Raw genomic sequence first — 23,529 nt, forward strand, 5'->3', positions numbered from 1 at the left:
ATTTGAAAAAGAATGTCCCTGTACAGTCAATTGGAAAAAGGAATTTCCTGTATGGTCATTGGTTAGAAAATAATCCCTGTATTGTCAGTTGGAAAAGGAAATTCACAGTATGACCAATCGTTAGGAAACAGGGATTCCCTTTATGGTCAAATGATTGGAAAAAAAAATAATCCCTGAATGGTCAATTTGAAAAAGGAGTTCCCTGTATGGTCAATTGGAAAAGGAATTCCCTCTATGGTCAATTGGTTGGAAAAAGGAATTCCCTGTATGGTCAATCGTTTGGAAAAAGGAATTCCCTTTATGGTCAATTAGTTGGAAAAAGAAATTCCTTGTATGATCAATTGTAAAAAGGAATTCCCTGTATGGTCAATCGTTTGGAAAAAAAAAATCCCATTATGGTCAATTGGTTGGAAAAAGGACTTCCCTGTATAGTCAATTGGTTGGAAAAAAGAATTCCCTGTTTGGTCAATTGGAAACGTGTATTCCCTGTATGGTTAATTGGTCAGAAATAAAATCCCTGTATTGTCAATTGGAAAAGAAAAGTCCCTGTATGGGCAATCGTTTGGAAAAAAGAATTCCATTGGTCAATTGATTGGAAATAGGAGTTCCCTTTATGGTCAATTGGTTGGAAGTAGGAAATTCCTGTATGGTCAATTGGTTGGAAAAAGGAATTGCCTGTATGGTCAATTGGTTGGAAAAGGGAATTCCCTGTTAGATCCATTGAAAAAAGGAATTCCCTGTATGATCAATTGGTAAAGGAAATTCCCTGTATGGTCAATTGTTTGGAAAAAGAAATTTTCTTTATGGTCAATTGGTTGGAAAAAGGAATTCCCTGTATGGTCAATTGGTTGGAAAAAAGAATTCCCAGTATGGTCAATTGGTTGGATAAATGAATTCTCTTTATGATCAATTGGAAAAAGGAACTCCCTGTATGGTCAATCGGTTGGAAAAAAGAATTACCTGTATGGTCAATCGGTTGGAAAAAAGAATTCCCTGTATGGTCAATTTGAAAAAGGAGTTCCCTGTATGGTCAATTGGAAAAGGAATTCCCTGTATGGTCAATTGGTTGGAAAGAGGAGTTCCCTGTATGTTCAATTGGTTGGAAAAAGGAATTCCCTGTATTAGCAATTGGAAAAGGAATTCCCTGTATGGTCAATTTGGAAAAAGGAATTCCCTGTATGATCAATTGGAAAAAGGAATTCCCTGTACTGTAATTTGAAAATATGATATCAAGAGTGTATGGTTTATTGGGAGCGACCTTTCAATATTTGTTGTAGTTATTGTTCAAAAGACTTGGTTTTTAGAAGTCACTTTTTCAGAAGCATCTTTCAATAAGTATTCCATGAAATTCGGTATATGGATGTGTACAAATCATACTACCAGAAAAAATAATTCTCCTTTGGATAAACTCAGTTTTATAGATAAAAGTCCTCCTGAAAAAAATCACAATAAGTTTTGTAAATTTACACTTGGAGTTAAGAATTGTGTTAGTAAATTATTGCCTCAAGATCTGAATTGGGAAGATTCCCCCTTTTTTCTTTCATTGCCACACAGTCACTTTTATATAAAGACTGATTTTTGAGTGAAAACTCATCTGATTTACTTAAAGAGTGTTACTCCCTTTCTAAATCACTTGATGATCAAGGTACATACTCATGGTACTCATATGTAAATCATATTAGGTCCGATAATAATATTAGCAAACTCAAAGATGTAACTAAAACCAAAAACGGAGACTAAGAATTTCTGTAAAAAAACCTATAAAAATGAACTTCAGCAAAGATATAAAGAAATATATGACAATAAAATATCATCTCTCGACCAAAAGAGCAAACTGCTATTGTTTAAGAATATAAAAACTTAATATAAACAAGAACTTTATTTGACATACCCTAATCTTTATACAAGAACACTAATATGCACAAATGAAACTGGAAGATATAAAAATATTCCACGCCCTCAAAGACTTTGTAATAAGTGCAAAGTTCTGGATAATGAATCCCATTTCTTTCTTATATGTAAAATAAATGATGATTTAAGACATGTCTTTTAAAATGATTTAAAACTCAATACAAATATAAAAAAGAAGATATGGTATGATTGCCAATGAGATAACTATCCACAAAAGACCAAAATGACACAGACATTAACAACTATAGGTAACCGTACGGCATTCAACAATGAGCAAACTCAGCTATAAAAGGCCCCGATAAGACAAACGAGAAAACTAATGGCCTTATTTAAAATGAACGAAAAACAAATATGTGACACTGACATAAACAAACGACAACCACTGAATTACAGGCTCCTGACTTGGGACAGGCACATACATAAATAATGTGGCGGGGTTAAACATGTTAGAGGGATCCCAACCCTCCCCCTAACCTGGGACAGTGGTACAACAGTACAACATAGGAACGAACTATAAAAATCAGTTGAAAACGGCTTAACTCATCAGATGGACAAAAATACAAAGACTTTTCTGATAATAAAATGAAATATATACTAAATCCAACCACTAGTCAGCAAGTAAAATCTTTTGGCGCCTTTATCAAACAGTCTGTGGAACTGAAGACAGGGGGCACTTGACGTCATTTGTTGTGTTTAATGTTTTGGTTTATTTTTATTTTTTATGTAAATTTTAATGTCGTCATTATATTGTTGTTATTACATGTAATTGTCATGCCTTTGGCCCTCTTATGGGTGTAATTTGTGCTTTAATAAAGTATATAAGTGTACACCAAAACGGTGCGATTGTTAAAAATTCAGCAAAAAGACCAGTAAACTATTGTTAACAGTTGTATTTTCGAAATCCCACATAATTTTTATACATATTCAGTACATATACCCTAAAGAGACAATTACATGTCGAACGTTCAGGAAAACCTTTTTCTCAAAAGACATAAAAGCATGCCGACCACTAACTTGTAACAATCATAAATTTGGACTTGGCTGTTTTGTAATTTAAGCATCATATATTGTACATTCACTGCACTGCACTCATGGTCATGAAACGCGTACAATTAATACACAATAATAGTCATATAACTTCATCGAAAACTACCTTGGCAAAAACTTAAACCTGATGCGGGACAGACCGAAAAACATAATGCTCCTAGGTTGGGCACGAAAACGGCTTAACTGAATATTGTTTTGAATTACCGTTTTTCTTCCGACACTATGGAGATAGATTTTTCTTGTCTGACGGGAATTCATTGCATGTACTATTTTCTATTCCACTGACCAAAATTGATTTTGGGAGATCATACGTTCCACAAAATAAAAGTATTATTCCACTACAATATTCATGAACATGTTAAATGTAAAGATTTTCAGTAAATTGTTTTTGTATTTCGATCAGTTCTTTTTATTGGGGATGGTTATTATTCAGAAAAAAATCTAGATTCACTGCGACCCAAGAGTCTAGATCGGGTTTACGAGTTTAAAACTGTCATTGTCCTGACTACAGTGGTACAGACAGATTCCTATGTAGAAAATGGTGGATTGAACCGTTTTATCGCTAGCATCTGATCTTCAAGGCATACGACTGCCATATGTTTTTTTTGCCGTTTTAATTACAAACCAGCGAGTTAAAATTAACAGGGTTCTTATATAAAATGGTTGTTCAAAATCTAATTATTCAATATTTTATTGACAATTCTTTTTATACATCATTGATACTTGAAGATGAATACAGTCTTAACTTTTTTATATTTAATCCTAAATTTTGAAAACTGCATTTTATTTTAGAAAAAAATAATGTATTTTGTACAAACCAGGTGCCAATCTGAAACTAATAAAATCTAACAATTTCAGCACGTGAAACACCAACCTAAAACTATTTGCTAGTAATTTTTAGTACTGAAAAGTATTTAATAACTTTTTTTATGATTCAAGCGATCACCAGAACCACGACTTTGGAAAATATTAATTTCCGGATTTTATAGTCATTTCCTGTCCGTGTACTGATCCAATTTTTATTTCATACGAAAACATATGACGCCGTTTTTTTTTGACATACAAAAATCGCAAAGTAATCGGAAACAGTAAAAAATCGTAGTAAGCCTTGACAAAAAACTATATACCTGAAATCAATCTACAGGACATGCTTTTTAAATTTGAGTAAACACCTGAATAAAAACTAAACAGTGAAAACCGTAAGCAGTAAAAACTGTTATTAGTACGAAAACACATTACACGATGATATATAGTTTAAAATCTACACATAAAGGATTTATGATTCTTAGAAGAACTGGGACCGAATCCTTACCCTGACACACACATGGTTAGAACATTAACTTTGACGATCTTTGATGTAAAATCGCGCGTTTGACGTCACACAGGAAGAAATTGTGTCAGCCAATGTATGACTGAGGGGATGCATAAGTACAGACTCGCGTCAAATGGATATCACATAAAAACCCTCGACTTAACAGTTAAAGTTAAAAAAATTAATAAGACAAATAAAAGAACACTATATCACGTTATATCTTTTAAAATGCTTATATCAATAATTCCAATACATAAAGTTACTGGCCACAAAGGTAATGTGTGTGTACCTTTTGTTAAGCCACTACATTCAATATGGAAAAAGGTATGTGTATCATTAGCTTATCAAATCAAATTCCTATATATATATCTTTACTCCTCATACAGTTATTTCTCTGTTATGTCTTCTCTGAATTAATTGTATGGTGTAAGCTCATGGTCAACAAGTTTCTCCTTCTTTCTAAAGGCAGAGCAACAACATTTCCTGACTATAACGATGACAGCCAGAATAACAAATTCTAACAATTCGGATACGGTCAACAAACTTGCACCGAGAAAAATCCCCATCTGTCCACCTAGGATCCCTGTAAAACAATGACAGCAATCAGCAACATATTAAATTGTTAAACAATCTTAATTTTACCACGTGTGTTTATATCTTTTATGTTGAAAAACAATATTTGCACTTTTTGCACACGAGTGATTCCTGCATTTTGTGTTACAAGAAATCAAATGACAGTCACCCGAAGCAGACGCAAGGAGATGTAGGAAAACAATAAAATTCGCTTTTTGTAAAGAGAATATTTTTCGGTCTCTTTAAAATTAGTTGCATAATGTTTGGTTATGCATCTATCCGCATGACAAATTACAACAGTTGATAAGCTTACTCACTAGAGTACAAACTGTTTGTTAATATTTTATCTAATAAAAAATCAACAAAATATAATATACACTTAGTTCAGCATTCTGTGTAATTGTTAACTTAGATGTATATTTGACTGGAACATCGGTGAAGAGTTGATCTTTGAACGCTTATATTACTCTTATTTGAGTTATTTCCAAATAATAGATTGATATCTTCGCAATCGGCAATCCTCGGGTGAAACCGCTATTCTCCTTCTATACGGAATCGGCCGAGTTGTGGCGAATAAGTATTTACGCTGAGATAAACCTCGGTTTTTGGTTGAGTTCGTGTTGCTCAGACTATGTAGTTGGGGTTGTGCTCAGTTGTTTGTCTTTTTAGCTATGACGTTGTAATCTTCTTTTGAGTTTTAATAAGGTATATGAGATCACTTATTTTAAAATGTTTTTATATTTTTGCTTGATATATTGTATTTAAATTGAAATAAAATACGGATTTTTTTTTTTTTGAAGATTTTTAAAAAATCCAGGACTGACTCATTTTGCAGAAGAAATGTCAACATTTTCACAAAATCCCCATTGCCATTGTTCTGTTCTGGTCTGTGTTGTGTTGTTTTTGTTTTTTATTTAGTAGGATTTTTTAATTAACCATATAAAACAATCTTCTATAAGTCAAATCCTGTAAGTCATTTCGACTTTCTTTTCAAAAGATGATACTACAGAAATAAGTTATTAAAATGATCAATCATTCTATTGAAAAAACATTGTAATAGTAAAAACCATGTGACCTTTATTTTGCATTGTCCGTTATGATTTTCTTATAGTAATACTTTATACATTTGGATTTAAGTAACATTTGATGTTCAGATCAGATACATTATCTAAAAGCTTCCTTGTCTTTATGCAGCCAATATCATAAATTGTAATAGTAAAAAGAAAGTGACTTAACGAAAAGGATCAGAAAGTTATCCGGTGTGATCAACTTAAAAGTATTACAATCTTCTTATCTTTCTATAGAAAGATGTTTTCCTAAAAATCAAGCATTAATACAAAAATTATTAACTATTGTATTAAATGATGGATCTATTTCACAGATTTAGAAATAATACCATGTTGTTAATGGACATATATAGAAAGTTGAAGTTGTAAATACCAAATAAGTACACATTGTTTCGCATAATTGATTTGACCACGTGACATTATATTTGTATGCTCACCCACTATATCTTCTGGATTGTACTCTGGGATAGACTCCACAAACAAATAACTTAGCGAATCGTAATATAATCTTGCCTCCAAGATTGTGTTCCTGCAAAGGTATTATATGAGACATTATAATCAGAACTATGTAAAAAAAAAAACCAACTAACACCAAAAAGTAAAATCTCAAGAACACTAAACTGAGGTAAATAAAAAAATATATAGTCCCCAATAAAAATGGCAAACTGAAAACCTCAAAAACCTCAAACATATCAAACGAATGAATAACAGCTGTTATATTCCTGACTTGGTACAGACATTTTCTTACTTATGTAGAAAATGATGGATTAAACCTGGTTTTTATAGCTAGTCAAACATCTCACTTGTATGACAGTCGCAACAACTTCCATTTTATCAATGACAACGATGTGTGAACAAAAAAAATACCAACATTATATGCTAAAATGTTAAAAATAGGGATACAGCAGTCAACATTGTGTTATAATCTTAATCACTGTAAAGCAAATCAAACAAATTCTTATGTGCACAGGGAATCATTTGTTCGAAGGATCAGTCTACATACTAGACCTTGACTAGAGTAAGCATCAGGTCACCCTAAGACCAATAGACAACTTGCATGTATCACATCCGAAAAAAAACCTTCAAACTATAGAGTCTTTATCAAATATGGATTGCCACAGTTTTACGTGAAGGTGTCATCAGCTATCCCTTTATCCTTTGATAACTTTATGTTCATAGTTTACTTTAGAAACTTGGACACTTTTTTTGTCAGAAAACACTGTCAAACTTCCCAACATATATGTAGTTTTGTATAAACTTTTAATGCATCTTATTTGTGATTTTTGCTTGTTTTGCATGTTTTTAACCTAGATTGCTATTTATTTTTTAATTTGTTGTTTTACAATGTTTCTTTTGAATGGACCTTTTATATTATGGTAGGCATTTTTATTTTATTTTTTATGTTAGTACTTGAATCTAACACAGTATATGTTTTATGTTTTTGTCTTTGATTTGTTTTTATTATTATGCTTAATGTACAGCGCCTTAGAGTAATTTTTATTTTTTATATAGGGCGCTCTATAAATTTTCATTATTATTATTATTAACATACTATCCACACTGATCTGTGTCCACACTTGTTTACTTTGATTTGTAAGAAGCTAAACACATCATGCGATGAACGCAACCAAAAACTTACTTGATGTCTGTGTATCCTATCTGCTGAAGTGGCGGGTAATAGACGTCTGCCGGGAACAATGCTGTCGAGATTGACTGATCAAAGGTCGTGAACTCGCATGATATCTGACATTCACATTGACCTTTCAGTTCTCCACTTGAATCAAACTCAACTGTAAACATATGTACAATAATTAAGTACATAAAGAATGCATAAAGAAAGAGAGACAAGACACAACATATGTTAATTTGATGGACCAATTTCGCTTTCCTCAATCTTTTTCTCTTTTGCTGTGATTTAGATCAAATACCGAAAACTAAAAATGATTTAAAGTCTTAAATTCAATTCGTCATTCATAATGTGAAGATAGCAAACATATGCCACTGCATGAGTAAGACATCTGACAGGTAGCCACACTGTGTAACTAATGCAAGTGTTATAGTACGTATAACTTTGGAATTAGAAAAAATTATATATATGATGTTAAACGGAAGTCAAAAACACGGTTACGTACAACTGTACGTCGAGATAATTACTTAACTTTTTACAAATGTATGTTTAAAACTGACTAAGTATTAACTTAAAAGAGGTATCATGCTAGTATATTGCTTAAATCGTTTTTCCTAAACGTGGATGAACGGATACCACAGTTTAGTATGCACGATACCTTTAATTGCAGGAATAAATAACTTAAGCTGTATTTGGCAAAACTCTTAGGAAGTTTTGGTCCTCAATGCTCTTCAACATCGTACTTTATTTGTCCTTTTCACGTTATTTTGATTTGAGCGTCACTGATGAGTCTTTTGTAGACGAAACACAAGACTGGCGGCATTACAAAATTTCAATCCTGGTATCTATGATGATATAAAAAAAAAAGCTTTGGTATGATTGCCAATGAGACAACTTTCAACAAAAGACCAAAATGACACAACCATTAACAATTATAGGTCACCGTACGGCCTTCAACAATGAGCAATGCCCATACTACATATAGTCAGCTATAAAAGGCCCCGATAAGACAATGTAAAACAATTCAAACGAGAAAACTAACGGCATTATTTATGTAAAAAAATGAGTTTAGTTAAGACAGGCTGTCGTAGTAAAACTTAAATATTTCGAATGACCTTCACTAGCAGTTGCACTGACATCGAGCCAGTGGTAAAACAGGTCCAACCTTCCTTTCCATATCCAGTAATGTCACAAATTACTGAGATTTTTACTGGAGATAAAAAACACGACGCTGAACATCACTGGGGTAAAGCTGATGACCGTAACTGCATTCACGGTCATCCCAAGATGTCGGACGAAAAATTAGGTCAGTATTTGTATTGTCTGTTATGGTGTTCTACATCATTTTTTTTACAAAGCATACATTGGTACGATGTAAATTCATAAAAGATTCACACGGAAGTCACAAATCTCTACCGAGGAACGTGTATAGAACGGGAAATTGGATTTGAAAAATTCGCTAAGATGACCGTAAATAATCTTTAAAATATTTTCAAGATGACCGTAACATATAATAAGGATGACCGTGATTGGTAAAATGATGACCGTAATTTCGAAAGGATGACCGTAATTTATAAAGGATGACCGTAACTTTTATAGTATAACCGTCATTTCTAAGAAACATCCGTATTTGTATTACCTTTTTTGTATCAAATAATTAATCGTGTTGGTGTAAGACGTATTTATAAGACAACATTATCATAAAGGTAGACAAAAATGTGAAGCATCCAACTAAAAGCCAAAGGATTTTTTTATTTCTGAGATTCCTATTAATTTTATATAATAAATACAGCTTTTTAAAAATGCCAAAAAGGCAATGGATGTACAGCCATTTATATTATATCGTTTCAACTACCATTGCAGATGTTGTTTTTTTTAATTTCAGATACGTACATGTGTTATCAATTTTCCACTTGCAAGTTCACCTCATCTAATGTAGACAGCATTTTAATACACACTATAGACAATCATGTTGGTCCACAAACATTTAGTTTTAGGAAGAAAGTTTTGGATGAAAACACTGGCCATACTGCATATCGGTCCGTACATTTCGGAGTTGAAGTCACAAAACTTAAAATGATGTTAAGAAAAGGTTATAAGTCAAATATAAATTTAGAAGAACATGTTTTTAAAATACTCCGACCAAACTAGTGCAGGTGAGCTCCAGCAAAATAGATCCTAAAATAGTCTTGTATAAATAGCGAATTTCAAAGGGGAGCCTTGTAAATTGTTTAAACAGAAAAAAAATATTTAGTATATCAAGACAAATCAAGATTTTATTCTGCTCCTCTGGAACCATACACATGGGTTCAATTACCGGATATTCATAATATTTAAGATTCATCTGAATGAATTGAAAAATATGGCCGTTTTTACACACACATATCTATTAAGAGAACAAACTGATGCATCTAGGAAAGTATTAAGGATTATGTATCCTTGTGTTGCTTCAATGCTAAACATATGGAAATTTTATAGAAAATCCACAGCCTTTATCCTTGTTCTATCATATTTGGCAATTTGATGACCGATAGATATAAGATTAATGCATGCAGTGCTAGTATTGATTTCCTTAAAACAAGTTTATTAATGTAGTTATTGGTTAGAATAAATAAAAATATGGACCAAGTCAAGTACACCTTTTAGGGTGCGCTCGACTTTAGTTACTCTGCACTCTGAGGTATTATGACATTTACAGATTGGGTAGAACTTTTTGTAAAAAATAAACACTAGCACATCATAGAAAAGCAAGTGAGTAATCTATGTTTCAAATTTTATAACAAAAATCTCTTTATTAAAGGCTGTGGATTTTCTATAAAAATCTTGGTTTATTTGCCACAAAGTACTCTTTTTCTATTAAATGCTAGGCAACAGTAAATAATAATGCTTTGCATCAAGTTTTCCCCTAGTATATGTTTAAAATGGACTGTATCTATTATTCATTATATCTGTAGTTTGATACAATTGATGTTTAAAAAAATCGTACAAAAATGGCTATAGAAGGGTACATAAATCTTAAAGCATGGCAGGACCTTTAGATATGTAAAAGTTATATAAAGTCTATGTTTGAGAAAAAAACTAACTAAACTGGTTTTTGAGTTGCATTTTTTTAAATATGCAAAAGATAGCAAAAACACCAGACATACGATATAAAAAAGAAGATGTGGTATGATTGCCAATGAGACAACTATCCACAAAAGACCAAAATGACACACGCAGTGACATTAACAATTATAGGTCACATTTGAGTTTCATTTGATACGGTCCACTCAGTTACATGTTGTAGTTAAAATCACCTATTGTTTGCAGGTGTCTATTGTCCATATATTAAATCAAAACTACTCACAACATCGATTATACTATTTACTATCATTTTCATATAAACTGAAAATACGCCAAATAGTTAAAAAGAACTAACCGAGCCCCTATTGCGATACACTCAACAAAAAACAATGCATACACATATGGATATTCCTTTCAATTGACGGTCATCCTTTTAAATTCAGTCATTCTTTATAAATTACGGTCATCCTTAACAATTTACGGTCATCTTTTAACCAATTACGGTCAGCCTTGTTATGAATCGCTTATCCTGTTACGGTCATCTCGATTACGATTTACGGTCATCTTAGCGAATTTTTCAAATCCAATTTCCCGTTCTATACACGTTCCTCGGTAGAGATTGTTGACTTCCGTGTGAATCTTTTATGAATTTACATCGTACCAATGTATGCTTTGTAAAAAAAAAATGATGTAGAAACACCATAACAGACAATACAAATACTGACCTAATTTTTCGTCCGACATCTTGGGATGACCGTGAATGCAGTTACGGTCATCAGCTTTACCCCAGTGAACATAGAGAAGGAGGAATAACCAACAATGCACATACTTTTGTTCGTATTGCCAAAAATTGAAAAAAATGCGCAATTTTCCAGAAAGGATAATTTATTATCTTACCTCCTATTCATTTATAGGAATATGATTGGTTAATAGCGACCTCGTGGAGACCGTGTATATTCCATATTAGGTTAGAAGGGAGGCGGGGCTTATTTCAATACACGGTAAGTAGTGGATTTACAACTAAGGCATTATTTGATTATTTAAAAAGTATTGACAGATCTGTTTAATATTGTTATATCAAGTTTGTTGATAATAGATATTTGTCGTTTACATTAGTTTTTTTTTAGTGCAGACCAATTGAAGAAGGTTCTTCAAATTGAACACTTGAACACTTTTTATACAGAAATAAGAAGATGTGTTATGATAGCAAATAAGACAACTTTAGTCTAAATTCAACAAATAAAGATAGTCGGTAAGATAAATTCGTTACATAGTGTTCTAGTGATCTAATATGATATATACAGGGTAAGTAAATTCCATATGGGGTTCGAGCTTCGCTCTCAACCCATATGGAATTTACTGTTCGAGCTTCGCTCTCAACCCATATGGAATTTACTGTTCGAGCTTCGCTCTCACCCCATATGGAATTAACTGACCCTGTATATATCATATTAGTTCACTAACACACTATGTAACTAATAATAATAATTGGCATCACACATAATTTGTGTATGTAAGCCCCCCCCCCCCAAAAAAAAAAAAAAACCTAACAAAAAACACCCAAAATATATAAAAAAAAAATCGTTATCTGATATGACCTACCTTCATGCTGATAATAGCAAGTTGCTGTTTGGGCTGGAGTGCAAAGTGTCTCATTTCCTGAATCATATAGAATTAGTGTTAAAAATCATACTAAACTTACACGATACCAATTGAATACCTTTGTGTTTTTTTATATCAACATTTTATACACTAGAAATTTTTTTGAAAGCTATATGCATAGAAAGGTTTTGGACGTGCAAAAATATAACTGTTAAGTTTCTTTATATCAGAAAAGATTTAATATTTGATATCGTAAGTCAATTTTATGTTATCATAAAATTTGGAAAGCTATAATAATGACCATGGTTGGAGCATCTGACAAATTGGAAATGCTTCTGAGTAACCCAAAATACTGTGAAAGCTTCAATTGGAAATTTTATAAACCGAAAAGCTCTTTAACAAATATGCAAACTTGTTTTAAAACATAATGCTTAATTCACTGACAAATCTTACAAATTCAACAAAACATAAATAATATTATGAAATAATAGATGAAAATATTTAAAATAAAGTTATGGAATAAATATTTCTAAAGTTTTCAATTGCAGTAGTTCTGTTTTAAGAGAAGCTGACGGAATCTTTTGAAAGATGATATGACATTCATTAGTCAAGACCATGTTCATTGGTTGTCGTTCTTGATGTGGTTCATAAGTGTTTCTCGTTTCTCTGTAGATAAGACTGGTGGATTTCTTGTTCATATAGTTTTACACTGGTCATTTTTGGCTCTTTATAGCTTGCTGTTTGGTATGAAACATGACTCCGTGTTGAAGATCGTACTTTGACCTATAATTGTTCACTTTTACAAATTTTGACTTGGACGGAGAGTTGTCTTATTTGCACACATACCACATCTTCTTATATTTATTTCTCACTACTTTAAACGTAACTTGCCTGGGTCAGTAACCGCTCTGCACCCACATTTCTCTACAATATAGTTCCTACGACACTCCAACAGACATCCGGCCCGACTGTAGTATGGGTAATATTTCAATGGATTTACATAATCAGCAGAGTTGACATCCACACAATACTGATCACCTCCAGCCTTGTACGGAGCAGGTAAGTATTTGTACTGTAAAATGTAAAATCACAAAAATATTGAACTCCGAGGAAAATTCAAAACGGAAAGTCCCCAACCAAATGACAAAACCAAAAGCTAAAACAAATCAAACGAATGGATAACAACTGTCAACAATTCTTGGTAAAGGTATTTTCTCAAGTAGAAAATGGAGGATTAAAGGTGGCTTTAAAGGTAGCTAAACCTCTAACTTGTATGCCAGTCGCATCAAACTCCATTATATTGACAACAATATGTGAACAAAAAAGACACAAATAGGGATACAAGAGCAACACGAACCCAACCAAAAACTTGAGGTGATTTCATGTGCTCTGGAAGGGTAAACAGATCTTGCTCTACATGTGGCACCATCATATAATCAGCAACATTAAACCTGTGTAACGTGAACCTTTAAGGGAAGGACAGAATACACACGAGCAAATTAATAACCAAAGTGTTCTACTAGTATTACATTTCAGATAAATCACAGTATACATCAAATGATTTTAATTAGGCACTTATTCTCGACTAGAGTTTAGTATCCATTTAACTTTTGAATGTTACTTATTTAAGAAATAAATACTCCAAAAAGAGTTATCACAAATTGTTACTACTTATAACAAAGCACACTGAACTGTCATACAGCTAATTCTAATCTCCTTAAGGTTCCCTCATCCTGGTCGGATACATTGGTGGGCCTTTGGCGGATCATTAGGTCTCCGACTGTATGTATAACAATGAAACTATACTACACCAGGTAATATATTTAAATGAGAAATACGAAGGGTGCCACATGTGGAGAAGGATATGAGCACCCTTCTAAAATACCTGAAATTACCTCTGGTTTTAGTAGGTTCGTGTTGCTCAGTTTTTAGTTTTTTATGTTGCGTTTTATTTACTGTTGTTTGTGTTTTGGTCTTTTTTTCATTGCATTGCCAGTTTATTTTCGACGTTTGAGTTTGGATATTCACTCACAAATACTTTCGTGAGTCTTTTCAATACAAACAAGATAAATTATTATGCATATGTTCACATGTTTCCTTCATATTTGACCAAACTGATGTAAACAAAAACGTTATCGATGTAAATAAGTTACGATAGGAAAGGATATATTCCTTTCTTTGTCAATAATTTTGGGGCAAGTCTCCTTTCGAATATGAAAATTCATTGACCTGATGTTTTAATCATTCCCGACGTTAAATTTATCGAATAAGCTTCTATTTGACTTTCTTTTTGATTTGAATTTTCAGTGCTGTTCGGTACTTTTTTTATATTACTTTTTTTTTGGTAATTTAAGCTATAAAGAATCAGCTGAAATCTACAGTGTATCGGTCTATCGTTCTTCAATGACAAAGTGGCGTTTTCATTAATCATTATGTAAATCAGACATTGTAATGACTTTGTCAATTTCAATGACATTTCCATTTCCTACAGGACGTGTCTTTGTGAATAGTAGGACAGGAGATTCAGGATGAGCAGGAAATGTATTGGTAATAACGTACCACTATAATGAATATTATATATCTTTTACATTATGTTTGAGTCGTAGCTCTTTGTTGATTTTATAAAGCGATTAGATGTAACAATGAAGATTTGCTTCGGTGTTGCCTATGAATCAAGAATTAACCAAAATGCGAAGGATAAAGATACAAACACCAAGACGTGAATTAAAAAATCATCAAAATCCATACCGAAGTGTTTACAATTTCAAACAGATAGGGATAACATAATTGTTAACAATTCAAAAGAAAATAAAAACCAACAGCCTGGTTCAAATTTAGAATATAAGAACGAAAACTAATTTAAGCATAAATCAATCAACAACAACACTTGAATGTTAAGCTCTTAGCTTGTGATAGAAACCTAACGAATGCAGTTAACACGTTTGCGGACACTCAACTGTACCTTAACTTGATATAGTGATGCAGTAGTACTATATAAGTTCAAACTGTAAAAAAAAATACCATTTGACAAAAATCAAAATTATAAAAATAATTGACAATTCAAAACAAAAGTCCCTAATCAAATTGCAAAATTAAAAGCTGAATCACATCAAATAAATTGATAACGACTGTCATATTTTTGACTTGGAACAGGCATTTTCTTATATATAAAATGGTAGATTGAACCTGGTTTTAAAGCTAGCTAAACCTCTCACTTGTATGACAGTCTCATTAAATTCCAGGACAAGGGTTTGAATAATCAGATCGAAAATAACAATATATACAACTGTTAATAAGATAACCAAAAAATAGTTCTAGTCCAGTCAAACTAAGATATTGCAACAGAAAATGTTTTATTTCTAATTTATAGCATTAAGCCCTTATGATACACAGAAAAAAGTCCCATAAAATCTAACTTGAGGAAAACTTAAAATCAACATTTTTAATTTCCTATGGAAATTAATATTGGACGGGAAAATAACTCTGCAAAAATGAATCTTTTTCGGTCAGTTTTTCATTGATTTTCTTGAAATTTATGTAAAGTATGATACCTTGATGGGGTTATACGTTTGTTTTTGACTAAATTATTTACATCTCCTGCTCATGAAATGTACAAAATCGAAGTGTTATGGGTAGTTTTATTTTTTTTGTCCATTTTTCATAAATGAAATTGAAAATTTACGGCTTTGTGACCTTTTTGAAAAATAATATATAATATTTTTTCAGCATCTTACTTATCTAAAGAAACTTGAAACCACGAAAACAAAATACATGCTGAATTATTTTTATTAAATTTGATATTACTCATGTTGAAAAATTCAATAAAAGGTAAACTAATGAAATACGAAAACAAAATACATGCTGAATTATTTTTATTAAATTTGATATTCCTCATGTTGAAAAATTCAATAAAAGGTCAACTAATGAAATACGAAATCTAGATTATAGCTTAATAAAATAAATGAAAACACCTTTAGGGTTGTTTGTTATACTCCAAAGAACGATAAAAAAAACCAAGAATCAATACATTCTGATGAGTAGAAGCGGTAATGTAATAATTTTGTATCAATTTTTATTGATATTTCTGCCATTTTTTGCAGAGTTATATCCCTTTTCAATGCAAATCTCCATAGGAATTTTAAATGGTGATTTTTTTAGTCTTCATCAAGTAAGATTTTATGGGACTTTTTCTGTGTATATTTGGGGTATAATACTAAATATTAAAACTTAAATATCTTCTGTTGCAATTACTTTAAGGATAGGGTCAAATTTACGGTAGATTGACTGGACTATACGTAACGATCTGAGATTAAATCCCAATTTCAACTAACAAATGGACCTAGTTTTCAAAATATTAATCAGTATATCTCCGACGGATTTAGTGTTCAGCAGATTAGGAAAGATTTAACGGTTTGTAATACCCAAAATATACGTATCGGCAAGATGTAGGAACGATATAGCAATTATACAATGGTTATGTATTGCACCTTTTATATAGCATTATCAATCATGTTGTACAATATGCTGAAATCCTCATAACTCCTTTGTTTTACTGGATAAAAGGATAATTAGTTCTACGTTTACCTTTGTCATTTTCATGGAGACATAAGTTGACATTCCTGGTGATAGAATAAAACCTTTGTTGTTTACGTCTGGTTCTTCTTCCGGGTCATGAAGGACTATCTAAAGAATTTGTACATGTTTAATAACATTTTCAAGGACAGAACCAATTTTATACATTTCTTTTATAAGACATATGTTATGCTTTGAATTAATATAATATCACAATGTGCCGTTTCAGAATCTAATGCGCCCTGGGTAATATTTGAAAAAGTGTACATCAAAACAATCTGATTGGTTAAAAATGTTATAAACAATGAAAATTTTACAAATGACGTAACGTTATTTTCATTTTGGTGTTCGAACAATGAAATTATCCATAATTTGTTTGATTCTGAAACGGCCAATTAGTACATACCATATTGTGAACTTTCTAATGTCGTTCTATGATACATAAAGTGAAAGGTATAGTTTATACTTCAAATACAAAATTATGAACTTATTTGTTGATCCATTGAAAGTTATTCCTTCAATGTAAATAATTGATGAAGTTCTAACGAGTATTTTATTACTTAATTGGACAGGTTTACATAATCTAAACGATGAATGTTTCTTTTAATCAATGATTGCTTTTATTTGGAAAATTATGTTTCAAGCTTGCCAAATTAAGGAAAGAAATTAAGATAATATATGTTAGTATTTATATGTATCTAGCAACCAAATTTACTTAGTAGTTTTTACTTGTAGTCTTCACTCAGTTAGATAATATCTAAAATTTAACTTTTGATTTAAAATTTGATAAAACGTTAACGAAAAATAAAATAACTCCGCGGAATATTCTTAACGAAAAGTCCCTAATCTAATTACAAAATTAAAAGATGAAACACATCAAACGAATGGATAACTACTGTCATGTTTCTGACTTGGTACAGGCATTTTCTCATTTAGAAAATGGTGGAATAAACCTGTTTTTATAGCTAGCCTAACCTCGCACTTGTATGACAGTACCATCACATTCTGTTATATTGACAACGATGTGCGAGGAAAAACAGAAACAATAGGTAAATAAAGGCAACAGTAGTATTTTTTTTACAACCACTGGGTCAATTTTTTTATTCGAGCGTCACTGATGAGTCTTATGTAAACGAAACGCGTGTCTGCCGTAAATACTAAATTTGAATTCTGGTATCTATGATGAGTTGATTTACAACCTCTGGGTTGATGCCAATGCTGATGGATGTTTACCCCGAGGATTTCACCAGTCAAGTAGTCATGCTTCTGTGTTGACTTCAGTTATCATTGATATGTTCATAATTATAAATTAACTGTAAACAAACAACTTTGCATTTTTGAAATACTAAGGCTTTTCTACCTCAGGAATAGATTACCGTAGCTGTATTTGACAAAACGTTTAGGAATTATTGGTACTAAATGCTCTTCAAGTTCGTACTTTATTTGGCATGTTTAACCTTTTTTTATTCGAGCGTCATGGATGACTCTTTTGTAGACGAAATGCTCGTTTGGCGTACATATTAAATTTGAAATTGTATCAATGATAAGTTTATATACTGCTGTTCGAAAGTCATAAATCGATTGAGAGAAAACAAATCCAGATTACAAACTAGAACGGAGGTAAACACACCAACTATAAAAGTAAAACAACGAAACCACAGAAACACAGGAGTGCAACAAAAACCAAAACGACAATGCAACACACACAGAAACAAACTAAAAGATAATAACTGCCATTTTCCGGACTTGGTACATGTACAGGAGATTTTAAGAAAAATGGTGGGTTGAACCAGGTTTTTGCGCGTTTTTATGGTAAAAATGTCAAAATAGGAGAACAGCAGTAAACATTGTTTTACAACATTAATATATAAAAACTAACATATATGTATGAAGAAGCACAAAAAGGTATATACTGGTAAGCAAAGCACCTATGCAAAAATGAAAGACAAGAATACAAAAATCTACATTAGCACATTAACATAATGACGCGATCACAGGTAATTTATATTAGATTTTTCTTATATATACCTAAATAAAATATAAAACTTTTTTTATTTAGGCTTATAGAAAAAGAACTAATTCTGAGACAAGGTCCTGTGGACGGGATGAATGAGTACAGAGCCACATTATTTGTACCAAAGAAACACAAAAGGCATGAAGACACAGTGCAATAGCAAAATTGAAGGACAAGAATACAAAACTTGTCAGAGAACAATAACTCTATGACGGGATGCATAAGTACAGAACTTAGCTTTTCAAATAAACTATCAATAAATCAATAAAACAAATATATTGAAGATAGAATGCTAATGTTATACCATAGAGCAATTTTACACCCTATTTATCTGCTGAATACAACAGATGCAATCAGACACACCCACCACTTGTATCAAACATTGAATTTTCCATAAGCTTCACTTATTGTTTGTCTCTCCTTTTCTGATTTAAAGTAGCACTTTTTTCTTGGTATACTAAAGATTTAAAAAGGCTACGTCGACATATATTCATTACGTAAGTCTATATATTTCTGAAATTGTTAATGACAGTGTAAAAACCACAAATATCATTGTGTATATTGTATGGATTTGAAGAATATTGTTTACCTGTCAAATATACGGTTTTGAGATTTCTTCCGGGATAAAACCTATAGTCCTCTGTTTAAAAATATTCCGTTATATGTCGTTATATGATAAGATATTTGAAGTACACCGATGGAGTTGTGATACCATAAATTCAAGTTAAAACTGTTTGGGAATGCCTCTGATTTGAAATAAATTGAGAGGAAATTGCCATATTCCTTCTTTCAGATAGATTGTCCAAATTGAAAACAATAGTCGTTTTCCGTTCGTGGAACATTAAACGTGCATATATTGTACTAGTTATAGACCATAAGTTTGTAAATTAGAACCATTAAAAATATTAAAATAAAAATTAAAAACTAAAAGAAAGGGCTGCACTTTAGCGCATGATACGCCCGTTGCTCTTTTAACTTGTCTTTTAAGGCTACCTCAAATTTAAATAAGTTTGTTGTCTTAATTTTTCATCCATACATTCTATCTTGTTCACAACACACTTTCTGAGTACCAAGTACCTTTTATATTTATTAAGGCATATACATTATATAAAAGTTATAGATGAGATAAAATAGACAAAGTTATCTAAAATTTATAAAAATGGAAAGGGAGATTTTGTCAATAGATATAAACAATTTATCAAAGTTGCATAAACTTTTGTGAAAGTGTTAGTTATTGTCCCAAAATTGGAAAAACCCCCTTTTTTAAGCATAATCATTCATAACACGGAAATGTAAAATCTGAAATTTATAAAAATTGAAAAGAGCTTTCATCTATAGATATAAACAATTCACCAAAGTTTCATGGACATTGGTGAAAGCCTTTTTGAGTTATTGTCCGAAGTGTTAAAATCCCCCTTTTTTTATGAATAAAGCCCCATAAATCCAAAACTTAAAATCTGAATTTTATAAAAATTGAAAGGGAGCTTACATCAATAGATATAAACAATTCACCAAAGTGCCATGGACATTGGTGAAAGCCTTTTTGAGTTATTGTCCGAAGTGTTGAAAATCTCCCCTTTTTTTTATGAATAAAGCCCCATAAATCCAAAACTTAAAATCTGAAATTAAAAAAAACGAAAGGGAGCTTACGTCAATAGATATATATACAATTCACTTAAGTTTCATGGAAATTGGTGAAAGTGTTTTTGAGTTCCGAAGTGTAGACGACGGACGGACGGACAGACGGGACGGACGGACAACGATATACCATAATACGTCCCGTCTAAAAGACGGGCGTATAAAAACACGAACCATTTTAGGAATTAATATGTCTTTACATGGAACAAGCAAATAATCATAACCGATTGGTGGACTTCGGCCGTTGTCTTCTCTTTGGTCGGGTTGTTGTCTGTCATATTCCCCTTTCCATTCTCAATTTGATTAGATCACAAACATATCATGAGAAGATCTACTAACAACAAAAAAACTACTTTCTTACATATACACGGACGAAATTAAAGGGCGTGGGAAAAACGGCCAAACTGAGTTCGCCGTTTCAGGATCTAATACATTTTGGGTAATGTTTTCGAAAGCGTACAACACTATGTTGTGTTTGGTTTAAACGTTCTTATTATGGAAATTCAACCCATGACTTGGCGTTATGTTGATTTTGGTGTACGAACAATGATATGACCCATATTCCTTTAGATTCTAAAAAGACCAATTTGCAATTAAAAATGAAAATGGCTTACTTTCACACCAGCAGCAAGATTGGTATTGTAGACATACTCGTCCTGTTTCACATCTATATAGAAGGTCAAGGCTGTTGTAGACCCAGTCATGCTACCCTTCACTATACCATTCTTAGCAACACTCTGGTAATTATTAAATGTGAAACATTTACCCCATTGTGTTATTTTAGGAATTAATATGTCTTTACATGGAACCAGATGCCGTTCGTTTACACAGTAATGGAAAATATCCACTAAATCGAATGATGCTTTGTTTAACCAGTCTTCTGGCACAGGATCGTTCAACTCAGCAAATGCCGGCGATGAGTAGTTAAGATGTGGTAAAACAACTCCAAGGCGACTGCTGTGTAACAAATGGGTTGTCATTACCGCACTGGCGTTGATAGAAGTTCTTTTAAGTGGCGACATGTTGCATATTGTAACGGCAGGATAATTCATGGCCTTCACGAATTTAATATTAATGTTGGTCAGTGTAGGATTGGTTCTGTAGTACACATACAGTGTGTATACCGTGTATATAAGAAGTGATCCCATACCTATCAAAGCAAATATCCATATCACCCTGCAAATCAAATTATAAAATGACTATTAAGTAATTCGGCAATAATGTTTTAATTGAGCGCAATCAATATATATATTTCAGATTACAAGGAGTAAGTATAAAACGATACAAAAATGTCCAAATCTATTGAAGATAATATAGGCCATAAACTCAACATAGATACAAAATGTACCAGGACTGAAATTTTGTATTTGCGCCAGACGCGCGTTTCGTCTACAAACGACCGATCAATGATGCTTGAATAAAAAAAAAGTTGAAATGGCCAAATAAAGTACGAAGATAACTATCATTGAGGACAAAAGTTTCTAAAAGTGTTACCTAATATGACAAAGGTAACCTATCCCTGAGTTAGAAATGTTTTGTAAACAATTAATCTATTTTTATGACCATATCAACGATAATTCAGGTCAGGAGTGCTGACTACTGGGCTGGTGATACCATCGGTTATAAAGTTTTAAGAAAATTTCAGAAATCTTTTCAGTTGTTACAATCCATGAGGAAAAAAGGAGTCTCGTTCGTAAGATAAAAAATTAAAGCAACACGTTATAAATTCCATTCACCCGAAGCGCTTTTCTTGATTTACATTCATTACGAACGTTCAAAGGCGAATATTTGCGAGTTATGGATGTATAAGAAAATAAACAGTCGAAGATCTATATATCCAAAATTGATAAAAATAATAGCCCACTCTACTATCTAAATAAACTTACCATCTAAGTTGATATTTACTCTCTTTCCTTGCATGTCGTAGACCATGCATAGTTGTAGTTTCTGTAAACTCCTTCCACAATGTCTGCATACTGATAATGCTCTCTGATGTCTTTAAAAAGTCTTTCTCTGGACATTTTATATCATCAAGTTTGGTTTCAGTTTGTAATTGTTTTAGATCTATTTTTTCCTTTTTATTCACTTCAACATTAGAAATTGGGTAGTTTCGGAAATCTGTAATTGTATTTTTCCCAAACGCAGGACGAACTTTCACGAATGGCATGTCTGCAGACTTTTAATAAAATGAATTATTTGATCCTTGATCGTTTTATACTGGAACTTGACTGATTGATTTTTACCTATTTTCATCAATTGTAATATCATATTATAAACTACATCATTCAAACTGTAGAAACATTAATATAAAATCATTATCTTATATATAATCACAAGGTACAAGTAACTTCATTCACATTGATTAACAAACGCGCGATTATCATGTACGCATCCTATAAAACCAAACTTTTTTTTACCTATAATTTAAAAAAAAACAATTAGAAGATAAAGTTATCAGAGGTACCATGATTATAATGTAAGAACTCAGACTTGCGTTTCGTTGACATAAGTCTCATCTGTGAAGCTCAGATGAAAATAGTTATAAGGCCAAACAAACACAAAGTTGAAGAGCATTGAGATCCCAAATTTCCAAAAAGTAATTTCAAATACACTTAAAGTAATCTTTTCCTAGGTTTATACAATCCATAGTTTTCGTAAATTAAAAGTTTTTTTAACAGGAAATTTAAAAACAAATACACTATAATTGATATTCATGTACACACCGAAGTGCTGACTACTTGGCTTGTGATACACTCGTGGACAAAACGTCCACCAGCAGTGGCATCGACCCAGTGGTGTAAATAGTTAATACGCCAGACAAGCGTTTCGTCTACATAAGACTTACCAGTGACACTTAGATCAAGCTAGTTATAAAGCCAAACAAATACAATGTTGAAGAGCATTCAGTACCCAAAATTCAAAAAAATTTTCCAAATACGGCTAAGGTAATCTATTCCTGGAATACGAAAATCCTTAGTTTTTCGAAAAATTCAAAGTTTTATGAACAGGAAATCTATAAAAATGACCATATAACTGATTTTCATGTCAACACCGAAGTGCTGACTACTGATACGCCAGACGCGCGTCTCTTCTGCATAACACT

General features: G+C 32.1%; 1 protein-coding gene across 1 annotated transcript; it reads right to left on the reverse strand.

Annotated features, from left to right (window-relative positions):
- Positions 1-1,736: 1,736 nt before the first annotated feature.
- Positions 1,737-22,593, reverse strand: LOC134698117 (acid-sensing ion channel 2-like). The gene is made up of 9 exons (XM_063560406.1): positions 22,313-22,593; positions 21,041-21,602; positions 16,787-16,885; positions 13,094-13,274; positions 12,203-12,271; positions 7,550-7,700; positions 6,348-6,439; positions 4,783-4,853; positions 1,737-1,814 (listed from the first exon to the last, which is right to left on the reverse strand). The coding sequence occupies exons 1-9, from the start codon at positions 22,591-22,593 to the stop codon at positions 1,737-1,739; spliced, it is 1,584 nt and encodes a 527-aa protein (XP_063416476.1).
- Positions 22,594-23,529: the final 936 nt, after the last annotated feature.

The sequence above is a fragment of the Mytilus trossulus genome, chromosome 14 (assembly GCF_036588685.1).
Source record: "Mytilus trossulus isolate FHL-02 chromosome 14, PNRI_Mtr1.1.1.hap1, whole genome shotgun sequence".
Taxonomy (NCBI): Eukaryota; Metazoa; Mollusca; class Bivalvia; order Mytilida; family Mytilidae; genus Mytilus; species Mytilus trossulus.

What these genes read in the sequence shown, in the direction of transcription:
- LOC134698117 (XM_063560406.1), bottom strand. Translation starts at nt 22,593, where the DNA reads ATGCCATTCGTGAAAGTTCGTCCTGCGTTTGGGAAAAATACAATTACA. An exon ending in ATCTTGCTGCTGGTGTGAAA is followed by an intron (nt 16,886 to 21,040) that starts GTAAGCCATTTT and finishes CAAATTCTTTAG; the next exon opens with ATAGTCCTTCATGACCCGGA. An exon ending in TTGCTATTATCAGCATGAAG is followed by an intron (nt 7,701 to 12,202) that starts GTAGGTCATATC and finishes ATATGTTTACAG; the next exon opens with TTGAGTTTGATTCAAGTGGA.